Source organism: Notolepis coatsorum, assembly GCF_963971535.1.
Source record: "Notolepis coatsorum genome assembly, chromosome: 5".
NCBI lineage: Eukaryota > Metazoa > Chordata > Actinopteri > Aulopiformes > Paralepididae > Notolepis > Notolepis coatsorum.
Genome location: NC_140169.1, coordinates 50,867,460 through 50,885,654, shown reverse-complemented (window position 1 = coordinate 50,885,654; position 18,195 = coordinate 50,867,460). Strand labels below are relative to the sequence as shown.

Sequence of the window (18,195 nt, the reverse complement as noted above, 5' to 3'; positions counted from 1 at the left end):
TATTTGCATTTCAGATTGTTGTCTGTGTGTCCAACTCTTGACCACTAAGTGTGTCTGACTCTTAACACTTTGAGTGCCAGCCACGAGAAATCTCATTATTTCATGCCATGCGTTGAGTGCCAAGGATGAGAAATCGTTATTTAATAGTTATTGCTTTTATTAGCGATATCCATTCATTTTTCATCATTCTAGCCTCATGTTATCATTGGGACTGTCTCTGAGCTCGAACAGGGAAAATACCGCCCCCTATCGTCTCCCGGATGGTAATGGACTGAATGAAAATGCATGAGAAAAGAAAACTCCGGAATCCACATTTTACTTCTCAGGCATGTAACCCGAGCCGATTGCATTCATTGTGGACCCTCAGAACAGCGTGGAATGTGTTTACTTTCGAGTACCCAGCGTTGGAGCAATAAACGCGATCAATATTTGGAATGGCGATCAGGAATTGGAATAATCTTTTTGCAGAACATCTGATGTGAGATAAGGAATCTATGTTACCAGTCTTGGGGTAATCAGAGTTTTTTTCACCGCGGATCACAACGTGTCCCCTATGTGTATGTGTCTGTGCGATGAGCAGGAAATAGATAATCGATTTTTCAGCCTGCTTCTCTAGCATGCATAAGTACACATATCAATAATCTAGCGTTTATTTGAAAACGATTCATAAATAGGCCGAAAAATGACAACGTGTTTTGTGTATTCCATCGGAATATATATATATATATATTTTTTTTTAAATAAGAAATAAAATAAGAAATAACCATTCAGTACATTTATATCTATGTGTTAATTTGTTACATTTAGTTTCACTAAGTTAGGAAAGTAATGTTTTAAGTCGAGCCTGATGTTGCCTTGCACAAAAGAATGATCCCAGTCTCTTCCACACAGTGACAGTGTGGCATACAGTTTATTAATTGAATGAATGATGTATATTTTCTGTCTTTGTTTACAACAAATCAAAAACACACTTGTGATCCTTTACAATTCTTAAAAACTAAATATATTTTAATATAAAAAAAAAAAAAAATTGGATAATTTCTTTTAATTTTTTTTTAAACTTTTTTGTATAAAAAAAATTGGACAATGGGTATTGGATCGGTATCTGTATTGGCCGATACCTAGGGATGCCCCCCGGACCCCGGTTTTGAACGGGAACCGGTACTATATTAGAAAATACCGGAGTATTTATAAGCTCCGACGTCCTCGGTACTGCTATCGATACTCTAGAGAAATTATTATTATTATTATTATTATTATTATTTAAAAGTTGCGAACGATCCTCTCTCTGTCTCTGCACGATAAGCGAGCCGCAGCCAGCGAGTCAATTATTACACACACTCCTCGCGAGTCGCTCGCTAGTGCTACACATAGACATACGGGTACTACATACGGGTACTCCTTAATGAAAGTCCCCGACGCCCCGTGCTATAGCGCGCTGCACACAGACAGCAGCTCTGCATGCACTGAGTCGTGATCATGGCGGATAGAGCGAAGCGTTCTAAAGTATGAATATACTTTACAAGGGTCAATGCCGACAATGCACGTTGCCACAAGTGCAACAAAACATTTGCCAGTAAGGGTGGCAATACGAGCAACCTATCAAAACATTTGTTGGCAAAACATGATATTAGCGTGCAGAAATGCGCCGTATTCGACTGCCTTGCGCGCAGTGGTCCATCTGCATCCACGTCCACTGCAGCCGGTAAGCCAAGATACGGAGTTTCCTAGGCTAATAACGAATTATTACAAATAGGCTAATAAACAAAATAATTGTTTAGCTACAAATACTACAATCTAAAAACTTTTTATAGATCGTCAAGCTGAGGCGTCAGCCACCAATGTGTCCCAGGCCAGTGAGCCCAGGGCCACCACACATCCTCCCTCTACCTCCACCACCCAAAGTCCCTTCACCCTAGCAGCTTGAGGAAGGATGACAGAGGATAGGGTGAACGAGTGTCACAGGGCTGTGACAAAGTTTGTTGTCAAAGGCCTGCACCCCTTCTCTACAGTGGAGTCCAAGGGCTTTAGGTAACAACTAATCATTCAGTGTATATCGTTTTTTTGTATACATAGTTGTCTAACTTGTTTGTTGTTGTTATAATATAAGTTATTATTGAAGCAGCTATTCCCACCACTCCACACAAATTTACAATAATTCAATCATTTCTAATATTTACTGTAGGGAGATGACCAATGCTCTCAACTGCAAATATACCCCTCCCTGCATAAATTATATTTATTTATAATACTTATTTATAAAGTTGTATAAATAATAAAGCAATGTCGATTCTGTTCTTAATTAATTGTCTTTTTTTCTTGCAAAAAAAGTATCAAAAAGAACCGATAAGAGTATCGATAAAGTACCGAACCGTTAAGCAGTATCGATAAGAGTAGTAGTATCGATAAAATCCTAACGATACCCATCCCTACCGATACCCAAACCCAGGTATCGGTATCGGGACTGAAAAAGTTGGATTGGTGCATCCCTACTTAAAACATATCAAATATAATAGCAATAGATCTAAATAACAGTGATCGTCAATGAGTTGCTTCCAGTCAACATGCACGAAACAGATAATTTTTTCATACATTTCCATTTTATACCGTGATGAATATCAATATATTTCTAGAGCGTTCTGTCTCATCTCAATAAACTTAAACTAAGCTTAAATGTATTTCCTTAGAAATTTGTCGCTTGATTTATGAATCGTTTTCAAATAAACGCTAGATTATCGATATTATGTGTCCTTATGCACGAAGAGAAGCGGGGTCTGAAAAATCGCTTCTCCGTACTTTGGTCGGCGCGAACCTCACACACACACACGCGCTCCGATGGCGGTGATAGGAACATCTGATTACCCCAAGATTCGTAACATAAAGGCCTTACCTCACATCTGATCTGTCATGCAAAAAGATTAATCCAATTCCTGATCGCCATTCCGAATATTGATCGCGTTTATTGATCCAACGTTATATCCAAAAACACATAATCCACGATGCTCCCAGTGGAGGGACTCAATGCAATAGTATCCAGCTGCTGCATGCCCGAGAAGTAAAACCTGGACCGGACTTGTTTTTTTGATGCACAGTCCCAGCCAATCCAATTCAATGATGTGCAATACCATCCGGGAGACAATAGGCGGCGGTATTTGCCCTTTGCGAGCTCAGACCCATTCCCAATGATAACGTCAGGCACGGAATGGGTTAACCACTAAGTGTGTCCGACCATTGACCACTAAGTGTGTCTGACTCTTAACCACTAAGTGTGTCCGACCATTGACCACTAAGTGTGTCTGACTCTTAACCACCAAAACCTGCACGGACTACACCGTATGACGTACATCATGCCAGTTAGGGTGCCCTGTGTAGACCGTTTACTTTTACTCATAGTATATATTCAGATTCTAAATCTTTATTGCCCATATTTATTAACATAACTGATAGGGCATACAGACCCTAATCTGAACCTTGGATTACACCGTTTACTTTTCTCATATTCAGTTGATCATATTGTTTACACCGTTTACTTCCTTCTCATATTTTTTTATCCAGATCAAATTTTATTGGCTATATTTATGTCTCTCTACCATTACCCTGCCCATACCGTAGGGTACAAATTAGTCACACGCCGACCGCCACAGGCTTGTAGATTTAATGTTTGGCCGTCATAAATTAAGGCCTGGGCGCCATCTGGCGGCCAACAAAATCCACTGCATGCGTCGGCTAGAGCTGCCGCGATCGCTGTTGCATCACGCTCACCGCAGAGTTAGGCTGAATACCGCGTCACCGCTGTTTTTTATCATAATAATAAAGTTGGCTTGCGGCTCTGCAGATATACCCTACTCGGTTCCAAGCGACCCTATTGGTCCAGCCTGGCTCTGCGGCTCTGCAGATACCCCCTACTCGACGCGTCACACTTTGTAGCCTCTGAACAGAACGCCGCGCCGCCATCTTTACTGCCTCGCTAAGGATGCATTTCATTCAGGATTTGTTTGCGACAGAACCAAGTGCAATAAGAAGAAGAAGTCCACCATCATCCCTGTACCCAAAAAATCTACGCCCGCTTGCCTCAACGACTACCGCCCTGTAGCCCTCACCTCCATAGCCATGAAGTGCTTTGAGAAGCTAGTGAAGGGCTACATCTGTTCCTCCCTCCCCATCAACCTGGACCCTCTGCAATTTGCATATCGCCCCAACAGGTCCACGGAGGACGCCATAGCCCATGTGCTGCACACAGCAGCATCACATCTGGACAAGAGGAAGGGGAACTATGTGAGAATGCTGTTCATCGACTACAGCTCAGCATTCAATACCATAGTCCCCTCCAAACTCATAGCCAAGCTCAGGGACCTGGGCTTGAACTATGACCTGTGCCAGTGGGTCCTGGACTTCCTGACGGGCAGACCCCAGGTGGTAAGAGCCGGCAACTGCACCTCCTCATCCATCACGCTCAACATAGGGGCCCCCCAGGGCTGTGTTCTGAGCCCCCTCCTCTACTCCCTGTACACACATGACTGTGTAGCACAGCGGAACAACAACACCATCATCAAATTTGCTGATGACACAGTAGTGGTGGGCCTGATCTCTGCCAACGACGAAAGGGCCTACCTGGAAGAGGTAGAGAACCTGTCACAGTGGTGTCAGGAAAACTGCCTCTCCCTGAACGTCAGCAAAACAAAAGAGATGATTGTGGACTTCAGGAGGTCGGGGGTCAAGGACTACAGCCCCCTCAGCATCGACGGGGCACCAGTTGAGAGAGTGAACAGTTTCAAGTACCTCGGAGCCCACATATCCGAGGACTTGACATGGACCACACACATTGACAGTGTTGTGAAGAAGGCACGACAACGCCTCTACTTCCTCAGGCGCCTAAGGAAGTTCCAAGTCAGTCAGAAGATCCTTAGGAACTTCTACTCATGTACAATAGAGAGCATCCTGACCGGCAACATCACCTCCTGGTTTGGGAATAGCACTGCACAAGACCGTAGCAGACTACAAAGAGTGACACGTTCAGCCGAACGCACAATTAGAGGGGGGCTTCCCACCCTCCAGAACATTTACAACAAGCGGTGCAAGGGGAAGGCTAAGAGAATTATTAAGGACTCGAGCCACCCGAACAACTGCCTCTTTGAACTGCTGCCGTCAGGCAAGCGATACCGGAGTCTTATGGCGAGCACAGAAAGACTCAGAAGGAGCTTCTATCCCCAGGCCATCAGGCTGCTAAACGAACAATAATCGCTAAACGAACAATAATCACTATGCAACAACCATCAAATGCACACAGCACACACACCCACACGCACACACACACTCACTCAAACAAACAACACACTGCAGCACCCACTCTCCACACTTTAGATCACACAAACACACTTACACTTTATATTTATTGATAAAGGATTTGCACTACAACTCGTACACCTACTGTGAATTGTACCTAAACTGCACCTCGTCCATTTATGCCTTGCACTATATAGTATTGTATATTAGTACACTGCACAGTATTGTATATTGTATGGTAACTACGTCTACGAACATTGTACATATGTCTAAACTGAACACTGTGACCTCTTTTTTTCTTCTAATTTTTACTATGTTTTTATTTCATACCTATCTTGTCATGCACAGTCTCTGGAGCGCAACAGTAAGAAGCATTTTGTACAAAAGTATTCTGTACTTCTGTATGACAACTATTAAAGAAACTTGAACTTGAATAAACAAAAAAGAATGGATTCACTGTGTATTCTGCCTTATTTATTGATGAAACAACCGACATCAACCCAATTTACCACGAGCGGAGAGTTTAGTGTCACAACAAGATCGCTGATGTGTTAAGTTTGTTGTTGTTATTAGCCTAATACTACAGTCAGCCGATATAGAGAGGTAACGTTAAACCCGGGTTTGCTTGGTAGAATACACAATGAGAGGTAACGTTAGCGTTGGCAGAATAGACGCAACGAGAGTCTGGTTAATGTTGTTATTGATTGATTGATTGAAACTGTGTTAAACTCTGGCTTGCTGCAAGCCCTCGGACATCTATGCCCACGGAGCGCTGCACAGATGTCCGCCAGGGTGGCAGCCACACATAATAATAATAATAATAGATTGGATTTGTAATGCACTTTTTGTTCACTGGGATCCCAAAGTGCTACACTACATGGTTAAAACAGTTAAAAAATAGAAATAAAATGTGTGTCCCGACCCCACTTCTATGTTTCAATAAATTATTTGCATTTAAAACTATTAACACTGACTCATTCCTTCAGTTCACTCAAAATTATGCTAATATTCCTTATGTTGTTTATGATATTAATTGAAAATAGCATATGAGAGTATTATATGTAATAATAACACATGGCGATATACTAAAAAGCTATTTATAATTTTTGGCTAGTAAAAAATCTGCCCGGCTGGTACTTTTAAAAATCTACCAGCCAAATGGCTGGTGAGTCAAAAAGTTAAGTTTGTTCCCTGCCCATACGCATGTATACTTTCCGCAACAGAGTTCGGTGTCCGGGTTCCTCCGATTGGCCGCGACCCCCACGTGACCCGCCCCCCTTATCGCTGCCGCTCGCCGCTGTGTTGCAGCGCAGAGCGCTCGCTTCCTGAGTCGTGAAACGCGCCACTCTGCTGTCAAGAAACGCGCTGTTGGTAACTCATCTTAATGTGCTGCTTATGCAGTTATCAGCTGTTCAAGAAACGCAGTCATCTTAATATGCTGCTTATGCACCACATGAAAACATGTAAAATATTTAAACAACCATTAAGCAGTGTTGGGCGCGTTACTCAGGAAGTATAGGAGTCGTGGAAAGCAGGATGAGAGAGCGTAGATTTCAGTGTGTATCATTTAATCATTTATCATTTAACATTTGAAAGGCATACATTGTTGTCATACAGAAGTACAGAATACTTTTATACAAAATGCTTCTTACTGTTACGCTCCAGAGACTGTGCTAGACAAGATTAGTATGAAATAAAATAGTATAGCATGTAAAATAGAAGTAAAAATAGAGGTCACAGTGTTCAGTATAGACATATGTACAATGTTCGATGCAGAATAGAAGTAACTGAGTTACCATACAATATACAATATACTATGCAATGTACTAATATACAATACTATATAGTGCAAAGCAGAAATGGGATGAGGTACAATTTAGGTACAATTTACAGTAAGGTGTGGTGTACGAGTTGTAGTGCAAATCCTTTACCAATAAATATAAAGTGTGTTTAGGTGATCTAAAGTGTGGAGAGTGGGTGCTGCAGTGTGTTGTTTGTTTCATTCTGATTTAATTACTGGACTGTCATTATTGTTATTATTATTATTTCTGTTATTGTCCTGTGATTCATCGTTGATTATTACTGTTACTGTATTGTTTATCTTGTTTCATGTAAAAAAAAAAGGGGGGGGAAATAAAAAACATTTGTTAAAAAAAAAACATACTCAACCTCTACCGTCTTTAACTATGAATGAACACAACACTAACTTACACTGACGCCAACCTCTACTGTCTTTAACTATGAATGAACACAACACTAACTTACACTGACGCCAACCTCTACTGTCTTTAACTATGAATGAACACAACACTAACTTACACTGACGCCAACCTCTACTGTCTTTAACTATGAATGAACACAACACTAACTTACACTGACGCCAACCTCTACTGTCTTTAACTATGAATGAACACAACACTAACTTACACTGATGCCAACCTCTACTGTCTTTAACTATGAATGAACACAACACTAACTTACACTGACGCCAACCTCTACTGTCTTTAACTATGAATGAACACAACACTAACTTACACTGACGCCAACCTCTACTGTCTTTAACTATGAATGAACACAACACTAACTTACACTGACGCCAACCTCTACTGTCTTTAACTATGAATGAACACAACACTAACTTACACTGACGCCAACCTCTACTGTCTTTAACTATGAATGAACACAACACTAACTTACACTGACGCCAACCTCTACTGTCTTTAACTATGAATGAACACAACACTAACTTACACTGACGCCAACCTCTACTGTCTTTAACTAGATGACTGCACAAGAGCACGCGATGTGAAAAGCGACAATATTATTAAACAGCAGCGAGCAAAGCGTAAGTCTCAGGAAGCGAGCGTCAAATTGAAAGCGAAAGTCAAGTCCGCGGCCGCTCGCTCTGCTGCGCGCGGCAGCGGTGGATAGGGGGGCGGGTCACGTGGGGGTCGCGGCCAATCAGAGGAACCCGGAAACCGAACTCTGTTGCGGAAAGTATACACGCTGCCCATACCTGTACCTCCCCTCCCCCCCTCACTGCTATGACGCCCGGATTTCCCCAAGGGGATCAATAAAGGAACATGTTAACACACTGAGCATGGGTAGAATGTTGTTGGATTGAATGGGGTCATGTTATGCAGAGTTGCAGTCTACAACAAAGGGAGTTATTCTCTCCTGAACCGCCTCATTTGTAGTCATGTTTCATTAGTTAACGCTAAGAGCCGTTCCAATCAGATGGTGAGCACCTGTTCCACAAGAAGCCTATAGGGAGGTGTGCGTCTCTACAAATCGTAGCTCCAGTTCTGCAGACCCCTATCTGATTGGTTGAGCTCCATTTCTGCAGCCCCCTCTTTGATTGGTTGAGCGAAGCCCCTCTCTGATTGGTTGAGCGAAGCCCCTCTCTAAGGTACGCGAGGGAGGTGCGCGTAAGGTTATCGAGGTGCTCTCGCCAAGAAAAGAAAAAGATGTCGCAAATGTAATGCCGCAAATATAATGTTATGTTATGTTGGCTCGCTGCGGGGAGGCCGAAGAAAAGTGTGGTGAGCACAGACCATCGCTATAGTTTGCCAACAGGAGTAAAGTCTGGAACGCACCACAGCCTGTCACAAGCAGTAGAGATGTGTCGTAGCAATCCGAAGTGACATTGACCACCAATATAGCATGTACATAAAGACCCAGTGCCTCATCCGGAGCTATTGATTGATTGATTGAAAACTTTATTAACAGATTGCAGAATGGGTACAATACAGTACGGCTCAATACACACAATTGTTAAGGGGATGCAGACCAGAGAAAGACTTTCGTCTTGTTTACATCAGGGTCCCCCATTTTCAATTCATCAGGACATATATGACATACATGACATACAGATAGACAGTACTGCTACATCTATACATTTATGACATACCAGATTTGCAAATACAGTACTGTTTGTGATACAAAAAGAGTCCAGAAAAGAGAGTCAGGTGCAGGTTGCCCTGAATAGTGCCCATAAGTGTGGTGTGCATAGGGATGGGAATTGATAGGATTTTATCGATACGATTCCATTATCGATTCTGCTTATCGATTCGATTCTTTATCGATTCCCTTATCGATACCTGATCGATTTATAATTTAAATAAATAAATTGAAAATGCAACAGAACTACATTTAGTCATTTAGCTGACGCTTTTATCCAAAGCGACTTACAAGTTCTGTACGACAAGCCATCAGGAAGGGCACAACTCTATCAGCTGAGCAACAATGTTCATCAAAGTGTTGAGTGCTAAAGTGTAGGTTAGTTTATTAGGACAAGTGCATGACAGTACGGTTAGTTAGGGTTAGATATATATTTTTTTATTCAGATAATGGTTGAAGAAGTGCGTCTTTAGTCGACGGCGAAAGATTGGATGGGTTTCGGCTGTCCTAACTGGGGTGGGTAGTTCATTCCACCATTGTGGGGCAAGGACTGAGAATAGGCGACTTCTCTTTGATGACCCTCCCGGAGCTCGGATAGGAGTAGGTCTGAGGCGGCCAGAAGATGCAGAGCGTAGGGGTCTAAGCTGGTTAGAATAACATGCAACTTGACATTTCTGATTGTCATTTATTGTTGAGCCCCCATGTCAGAAAAATACAAAAACTGTAAAAAATAAAACATTAACTATAGCCTACACTTAAATAAAATAATGTATTTGAGATTCTCTTAAAATGTATTTATTTTTTTATTCTTAAACTAATTTAATCTATTGAATAACAGGTTGTTATTCCTCTGACTTCTGTCTCTCACTCACACACTCTCTCTCTCACACACACACACACACACACACACAGAGAGAGAGAGAGCTCCCCGGGCCCCTGTCCTATAAGGTATTGGCTTGTGTTGCTACACGGACACATTTGTATGTTGCACCACTGTACTTCCTGGCTTACAGTCTTGTAAACAAACATTCCGTCTCTCATTATATGTGAACTAAAGAGTACAAGGTTTACACAACAGCCCCCACCTGCTGTTTTATTGTATTTGTACCTGTACTATCCGCTGTCAGCTGTTTATCTCTCTTTGTGAGCTTGATTAAATAGCGTTAGCTCACGTTAGCTCCGCGGCTAATTTTAGCTCAGCCTGATCTAAATCAATGACTAGGTTCTAAAGCATTCAAGTAGTTTTCACTGCACATAGAAGTAGCCAAACAGCAGGAGCATTTCGGGAGCATATTACCAAAACCCAGGCAATTTCGAGCCATTAAGGAATCAAATAGAGTCTGCCATGGCTACATGCTAACGGCTAACATTATTGCGCAACTGTAGGCAGCGATAAGGGAATCGAAAGTCACGGGAGCCACACGGTTCCAGGCATCGGCCAATTAGGAACCGGTTCCCAACGGGAACCGGTTTTCGATTCCCATCCCTAGGTGTGCATAGTGCTAACAGTGTATTGCACTATCACAGGACCTAGCATGTCCTACCTACCATGCTCTGTAAATAACTTATATACATATACCGATATGCCCTACTCTGTTTACTTGTTTTATTGCACAATGTCGTTCTATTGGATTCTATTATATGTTATTACTATTGTATTATGCACATCGTTGCGGGCAAGACCACCCGCATTTCATTGTAAACTTGTATGCAAATAAACAACTTGTGACAAATAAAACTCTTGACTTGACTTGACCACCAGCCTCTCTCTCTTAAGGCATTAACTGGGTTAATTAATCTAAATGTTATATTGTTAACCGTCTAGTTAGGCATTAACTGTGTTAATCTAAATGTTATATTGTAACTGTCTAGTTAGGCATTAACTGTGTTAATCTAAATGTTACATTGTAACTGTCTAGTTAAGGCATTAACTGGGTTAAGTGGGGAGTGCGTCATGGTACAGTTTCAGTAAGTGGGGAGTGTAAACAAGTTTAACGCGTCACGTGAAATAACGTTATGTGAATAAACCTATAACGTTACAATGTACAGTTTCTGACAGCTGGCTGTGTTGTGAAATGTGCATAACGTTATGAATAAACCGCGAAGTCACGCGAAATAACGTTATAAACGCGAATCTGGTAGTACATTTATTTTTATCTTCTTGAGATGATAACATTACATCCGCCTTTTACCGCATGACGAGCTAAACCAATCAGAGAGGGGCTTCGCTCAACCAATCAAAGAGGGGGCTGCAGAAATGGAGCTCAACCAATCAGAGAGGGGTCTGCAGAACCGGAGCTACGATTTGTAGAGACGCAGGAGGTGTAGTGGTTACTTCCTGGTCTATATGGAGGTGTAGTGGTTACTTCCTGGTCTATAGGGAGGTGTAGTGGTTACTTCCTGGTCTATATGGAGGTGTAGTGGTCACTTCCTGGTCTATAGGGAGGTGTAGTGGTTACTTCCTGGTCTATAGGGAGGTGTAGTGGTTACTTCCTGGTCTATAGGGAGGTGTAGTGGTTACTTCCTGGTCTATAGGGAGGTGTAGTGGTTACGTCATTGCCATTTTTCGTGTTCCACCCTCTGTCCAACGCAATGTATTTCCCCATTGCCCATTTCTAAATCGTCTCGTTTAAAACAAATAAAGAATTAACATTTGCATGGTGTACCTGTCTGTGCTTATTCATCCACAATCTATGGCTCAACATGAAAATATTCGCAATTAAATCATAAACAATAAATCGCCAAATTTGATTTCAACCAAAAATGCTTAAACAATAATGTTAGTGATAGAAGGGAACTCATTTTGTGCAAAAGTGGAACGCTTTTCAATTTCCATGCGGCAGAATTGTTACAATAGCCGATAATCAATTTTTCCAATGATAAATCCCTATACAGGTGGAACAACAGGTTATGTCAGACGACACCTCCCTATAGCAACCGTAGACATGTAACCTATAGCAACAGTAGACATGTAACCTATAGCAACAGTAGACATGTAACCTATAGCAACAGTAGACATGTAACCTATAGCAACAGTAGACATGTAACCTATAGCAACCGTGAAGTGAAGACTGATCTTTGCAACTTTTAACACTGGAGTCGCCCAGTCCTGCTGGCGTCAGACAGAGCAAGTTAAGACATGTAGACGAATGAGAACGTAACATGTTATTACAATTTAGGTGCTGTAAGTGGTATTCGCTTGTGTGAAGATAAGTGGTCTACATGTTAAAATAATCCGACAGCCATCACTGGTATAGAGTGTCTGGTCAGTAACATGGGTCTCCCAGTCCCTCCACTCTGCAGTAAACAGTCATCACTGGTATAGAGTGTCTGGTCAGTAACATGGGTCTCCCAGTCCCTCCACTCTGCAGTAAACAGTCATCACTGATACAGAGTGTCTGGTCAGTAACATGGGTCTCCCAGTCCCTCCACTCTGCAGTAAACAGTCATCACTGATACAGAGTGTCTGGTCCGTAACATGGGTCTCCCAGTCCCTCCACTCTGCAGTAAACAGCCATCACTGATACAGAGTGTCTGGTCAGTAACATGGGTCTCCCAGTCCCTCCACTCTGCAGTAAACAGTCATCACTGATATAGAGTGTCTGGTCAGTAACATGGGTCTCCCAGTCCCTCCACTCTGCAGTAAACAGTCATCACTGATATATAGTGTCTGGTCAGTAACATGGGTCTCACAGTCCCTCCACTCTGCAGTAAACAGCCATCACTGATATAGAGTGTCTGGTCAGTAACATGGGTCTCCCAGTCCCTCCACTCTGCAGTAAACAGTCATCACTGATACAGAGTGTCTGGTCAGTAACATGGGTCTCTCAGTCCCTCCACTCTGCAGTAAACAGTCATCACTGATACAGAGTGTCTGGTCAGTAACATGGGTCTCCCAGTCCCTCCACTCTGCAGTAAACAGCCATCACTGATTATAGAGTGTCTGGTCAGTAACATGGGTCTCTCAGTCCCTCCACTCTGCAGTAAACAGCCATCACTGGTATAGAGTGGCTGGTCAGTAACATGGGTCTCCCAGTCCCTCCACTCTGCAGTAAACAGTCATCACTGATACAGAGTGTCTGGTCAGTAACATGGGTCTCCCAGTCCCTCCACTTAACAGTCATCACTGATACAGAGTGTCTGGTCAGTAACATAGGTCTCTCAGTCCCTCCACTCTGCAGTAAACAGTCATCACTGATACAGAGTGTCTGGTCAGTAACATGGGTCTCCCAGTCCTTCCACTCTGCAGTAAACAGCCATCACTGATATAGAGTGTCTGGTCAGTAACATGGGTCTCTCAGTCCCTCCACTCTGCAGTAAACAGTCATCACTGATATAGTGTCTGGTCAGTAACATGGGTCTCCCAGTCCCTCCACTCTGCAGTAAACAGCCATCACTGATACAGAGTGTCTGGTCAGTAACATGGGTCTCCCAGTCCCTCCACTCTGCAGTAAACAGCCATCACTGATATATAGTGTCTGGTCAGTAACATGGGTCTCTCAGTCCCTCCACTCTGCAGTAAACAGTCATCACTGATATAGAGTGTCTGGTCAGTAGCATGGGTCTCTCAGTCCCTCCACTCTGCAGTAAACAGTCATCACTGATATAGAGTGTCTGGTCAGTAACATGGGTCTCTCAGTCCCTCCACTCTGCAGTAAACAGTCATCACTGATATAGAGTGTCTGGTCAGTAACATGGGTCTCCCAGTCCCTCCACTCTGCAGTAAACAGTCATCACTGATATAGAGTGTCTGGTCAGTAACATGGGTCTCCCAGTCCCTCCACTCTGCAGTAAACAGTCATCACTGATACAGAGTGTCTGGTCAGTAACATGGGTCTCCCAGTCCCTCCACTCTGAAGTAAACAGTCATCACTGATACAGAGTGTCTGGTCCGTAACATGGGTCTCCCAGTCCCTCCACTCTGCAGTAAATAGCCATCACTGATACAGAGTGTCTGGTCAGTAACATGGGTCTCCCAGTCCCTCCACTCTGCAGTAAACAGTCATCACTGATATAGAGTGTCTGGTCAGTAACATGGGTCTCCCAGTCCCTCCACTCTGCAGTAAACAGTCATCACTGATATATAGTGTCTGGTCAGTAACATGGGTCTCACAGTCCCTCCACTCTGCAGTAAACAGCCATCACTGATATAGAGTGTCTGGTCAGTAACATGGGTCTCCCAGTCCCTCCACTCTGCAGTAAACAGTCATCACTGATACAGAGTGTCTGGTCAGTAACATGGGTCTCTCAGTCCCTCCACTCTGCAGTAAACAGTCATCACTGATACAGAGTGTCTGGTCAGTAACATGGGTCTCCCAGTCCCTCCACTCTGCAGTAAACAGCCATCACTGATTATAGAGTGTCTGGTCAGTAACATGGGTCTCTCAGTCCCTCCACTCTGCAGTAAACAGCCATCACTGGTATAGAGTGGCTGGTCAGTAACATGGGTCTCCCAGTCCCTCCACTCTGCAGTAAACAGTCATCACTGATACAGAGTGTCTGGTCAGTAACATGAGTCTCCCAGTCCCTCCACTTAACAGTCATCACTGATACAGAGTGTCTGGTCAGTAACATAGGTCTCTCAGTCCCTCCACTCTGCAGTAAACAGTCATCACTGATACAGAGTGTCTGGTCAGTAACATGGGTCTCCCAGTCCTTCCACTCTGCAGTAAACAGCCATCACTGATATAGAGTGTCTGGTCAGTAACATGGGTCTCTCAGTCCCTCCACTCTGCAGTAAACAGTCATCACTGATATAGTGTCTGGTCAGTAACATGGGTCTCCCAGTCCCTCCACTCTGCAGTAAACAGCCATCACTGATACAGAGTGTCTGGTCAGTAACATGGGTCTCCCAGTCCCTCCACTCTGCAGTAAACAGCCATCACTGATATATAGTGTCTGGTCAGTAACATGGGTCTCTCAGTCCCTCCACTCTGCAGTAAACAGTCATCACATTCACTGATATAGAGTGTCTGGTCAGTAACATGGGTCTCTCAGTCCCTCCACTCTGCAGTAAACAGTCATCACTGATACAGAGTGTCTGGTCAGTAACATGGGTCTCCCAGTCCCTCCACTCTGCAGTAAACAGCCATCACTGATACAGAGTGTCTGGTCAGTAACATGGGTCTCTCAGTCCCTCCACTCTGCTGTAAACAGCCATCACTGATATAGAGTGTCTGGTCAGTAACATGGGTCTCCCAGTCCCTCCACTCTGCAGTAAACAGTCATCATCACTGATACAGAGTGTCTGGTCAGTAACATGGGTCTCCCAGTCCCTCCACTTAAAGGATAACTCCACTTTTTTTTAAATTAGCTTATTTAACATCTTCCCTGGAGTTAGACAAGAAGATGCATACCTTTTTTGTCTCTGTGCGTGCATTTTAGCTTTGGGAATAGACGCTCCGTTAGCATAGCTTAGCTTCATCACTGGAAGTGAGGCAGGACAGTAGCCTTACAGTGCCTTACAGTGTATTGCAAGGTCTGACATTGACCAAACTTGATATGCATGACCTTGGTGGGCTCTAGGTCAACTCCTGAAAAGGGGGTCAATGTCAGACCTTGCAATCAAAAGTTAGGGGCGCACTGAAATTATGGCAAGGGTTATTAGCCCCCTAACTTTTGATTGCAAAGTCTGACATTGACCCCCTTTTCAGGAGTTGACCTAGAGCCCACCAAGGTCATGCATATCAAGTTTGGTCAATGTCAGACCTTGCAATACACTGTAAGGCACTGTAAGGCTACTGTCCTGCCTCACTTCCAGTGATGAAGCTAAGCTATGCTAACGGAGCGTCTATTCCCAAAGCTAAAATGCACGCACAGAGACAAAAAAGGTATGCATCTTCTTGTCTAACTCCAGGGAAGATGTTAAATAAGCTAATTTAAAAAAAAAAAGTGGAGTTATCCTTTAACAGTCATCACTGATACTATCGTGATAGTATCGTACCGTGAGGCCTCTGGTGATTCCCACCGATATGCATAAGCAGTTAGTATAGTTGAAGTGACAGAGCAGTGGTTCACAAAGTGGAGTGAGTCCCGAGACCCCCCCCCCCCCCGTGGGTCCCTGCCCTGGACAGGGGGTCCCCCACCTATTACGTGTCAATGTGGGCGTCCTTGACATGAACAAGTCTGAGAAACAATGGCATAGAGATCATATGATGACATACCTTTAACTCTGGACCATCATTCCCCTCTTGCTCTTCGTCTGCGGAGATAAAAAACGGCACAACATTAACCCCTTCACTGCCGCACTACCAAATGGTTAACCCTTTCACTGCGACAATTCACAGGTTAACCCTTTCACTGCCACACAACAGCCGACCGTCGGTTGTGTGATAGTAAAGGGTTAACCTTCTGTCGTGTGGCAGTGAAAGGGTTAATGATGGTGCTGCCTGATAATTAGATGAACCTGTCATGTAAATAGCTGATAGCCAAGGGTTTAGCAACGTCAACCAGTGAAGCAGGGACTGAACAGACAGCTGGGTCAATGGTTTATACACCCACCTGTTCGTATTCCGTGTATGAAGACGAGGAGAATGGTGAACAAACCAAGTATCCTCGCCGTCTTAAAAGACCCTTTAAATCCCATGGTTGTCGATGACGAGCCAACACTGTGCTGCTAGCTGTAGCTGTGGTTGATATTATTTATGTTGCAAGAAAACATCCAGTTAAAGTTTCGTCCCACTTCGAATGATCACGTCCTCCATAAAAACAGCTGCCATCCAGCTAACAGCGTCTGTGGGGGAATGAATGAATGAAAACTTCATTAACAGATTGCAGAATGGCTACAGTACAGTACGGCTCAATACACACAATTGCTAAGGGAATGCAGACCAGAGAAAGACTTTCGTCTTGTTTACATCAGGGTCCGCCATTTTCAATTCATTTATGACATACACAACATACATGATATACAGTACTGGGTGTGTGTGTGTTTGTGTTTTGATGGGTGGTTATGTGTGGTTCTGTGTGTGTGTGTGTGTGTGTGGACATACATGACATACAGGTAGTACTGTTACATGAGACATATATGATATGCAAATACCTCTGTTTGTTGATGACAACACGCTAGGTAGACAGAATACAGACTATAATAATAATAGTAATAGTAACCTGGCAGATAGAATACAGACTATAATAATAATAAAAAATAATAATAATAGTAACCTGGCAGCAGGCTCGGGTATGGGGTGCTAACGACGTTAGCTAAAGGCTAACCAAAGACTTAGATACAGCACTCGGTGGTTAACAACACCTTTTGCTCTGAGATCTGCTGTAATGTAATAATAACACAGCGAGTTGCGCTACAAGCTGCAGTGTGTAGATGTAATCATCAGTAGTATAATCAGATGTAATCATCAGTAGTATAATAAACAACACAGCTAGCAAGTTCTCTGACACCCTGTACACACTTCCTGATTCCTCGCCTCGGCCAATCACTGGACGCCCTCGAGAGACACGTGAGGGGCGTGTCGTCCAATCAGGTGTAAACACAATGTAGTTTTTACATGACGGGTTTGTACACGTCATCATGACACCGCGTACTACGTTCACGTTACGTGGGAAGAAGCGGAAGAACCAGCTTCCGTCTGGGAAAAACCATTCACGTCGTCAGCCTCCTAGTGGTAATTCCTACTAGGACATGTGGGATTTTTTTATAGACCCGATAGATATCTCCCACTTCGCGTCACGAATTGCGGAAGTATGGATGTGGGCTTTTCATCGAGTCAACGCGTGAAGGCTTAGTTGTAGCCATAGATATCTATAGAATATATATCTATCTATATCTATATATGAATGAATGAATGAATGAAAACTTTATTTAACAGATTGCAGAATGGGTACAATACAGTACGGCTCAATACATACAATTGTTAAGGGGATGCAGACCTGAGAAAGACGTTTGTCTTGTTTCCATCAGGGTCCCCCATTTTCAATTCATATAGACATTTATGACATACACAACATACATGACATGAATGAATGAATGAATGAATGAATGAATGAATGAATGAA

At 43.2% G+C, this 18,195-nt stretch overlaps 1 protein-coding gene across 2 annotated transcripts in view; it reads right to left on the bottom strand.

Moving 5' to 3' along the window:
* The window catches only part of sel1l (SEL1L adaptor subunit of SYVN1 ubiquitin ligase), a 157,862-nt gene extending 140,284 nt beyond the window's left edge, over positions 1–17,578 (bottom strand). The window contains exons 1-3 of one of the 2 annotated variants that reach the window (XM_084315133.1): positions 17,347–17,578; positions 16,684–16,915; positions 16,347–16,384 (exon numbers count right to left, since the gene is read on the bottom strand). In XM_084315133.1, the coding sequence (XP_084171259.1) occupies positions 16,347–16,384; positions 16,684–16,768 (123 nt within the window). In that variant the 5' untranslated portion in view covers positions 16,769–16,915; positions 17,347–17,578. The other variant, XM_084315134.1, reaches the window with a different exon arrangement.
* Positions 17,579–18,195: the final 617 nt, after the last annotated feature.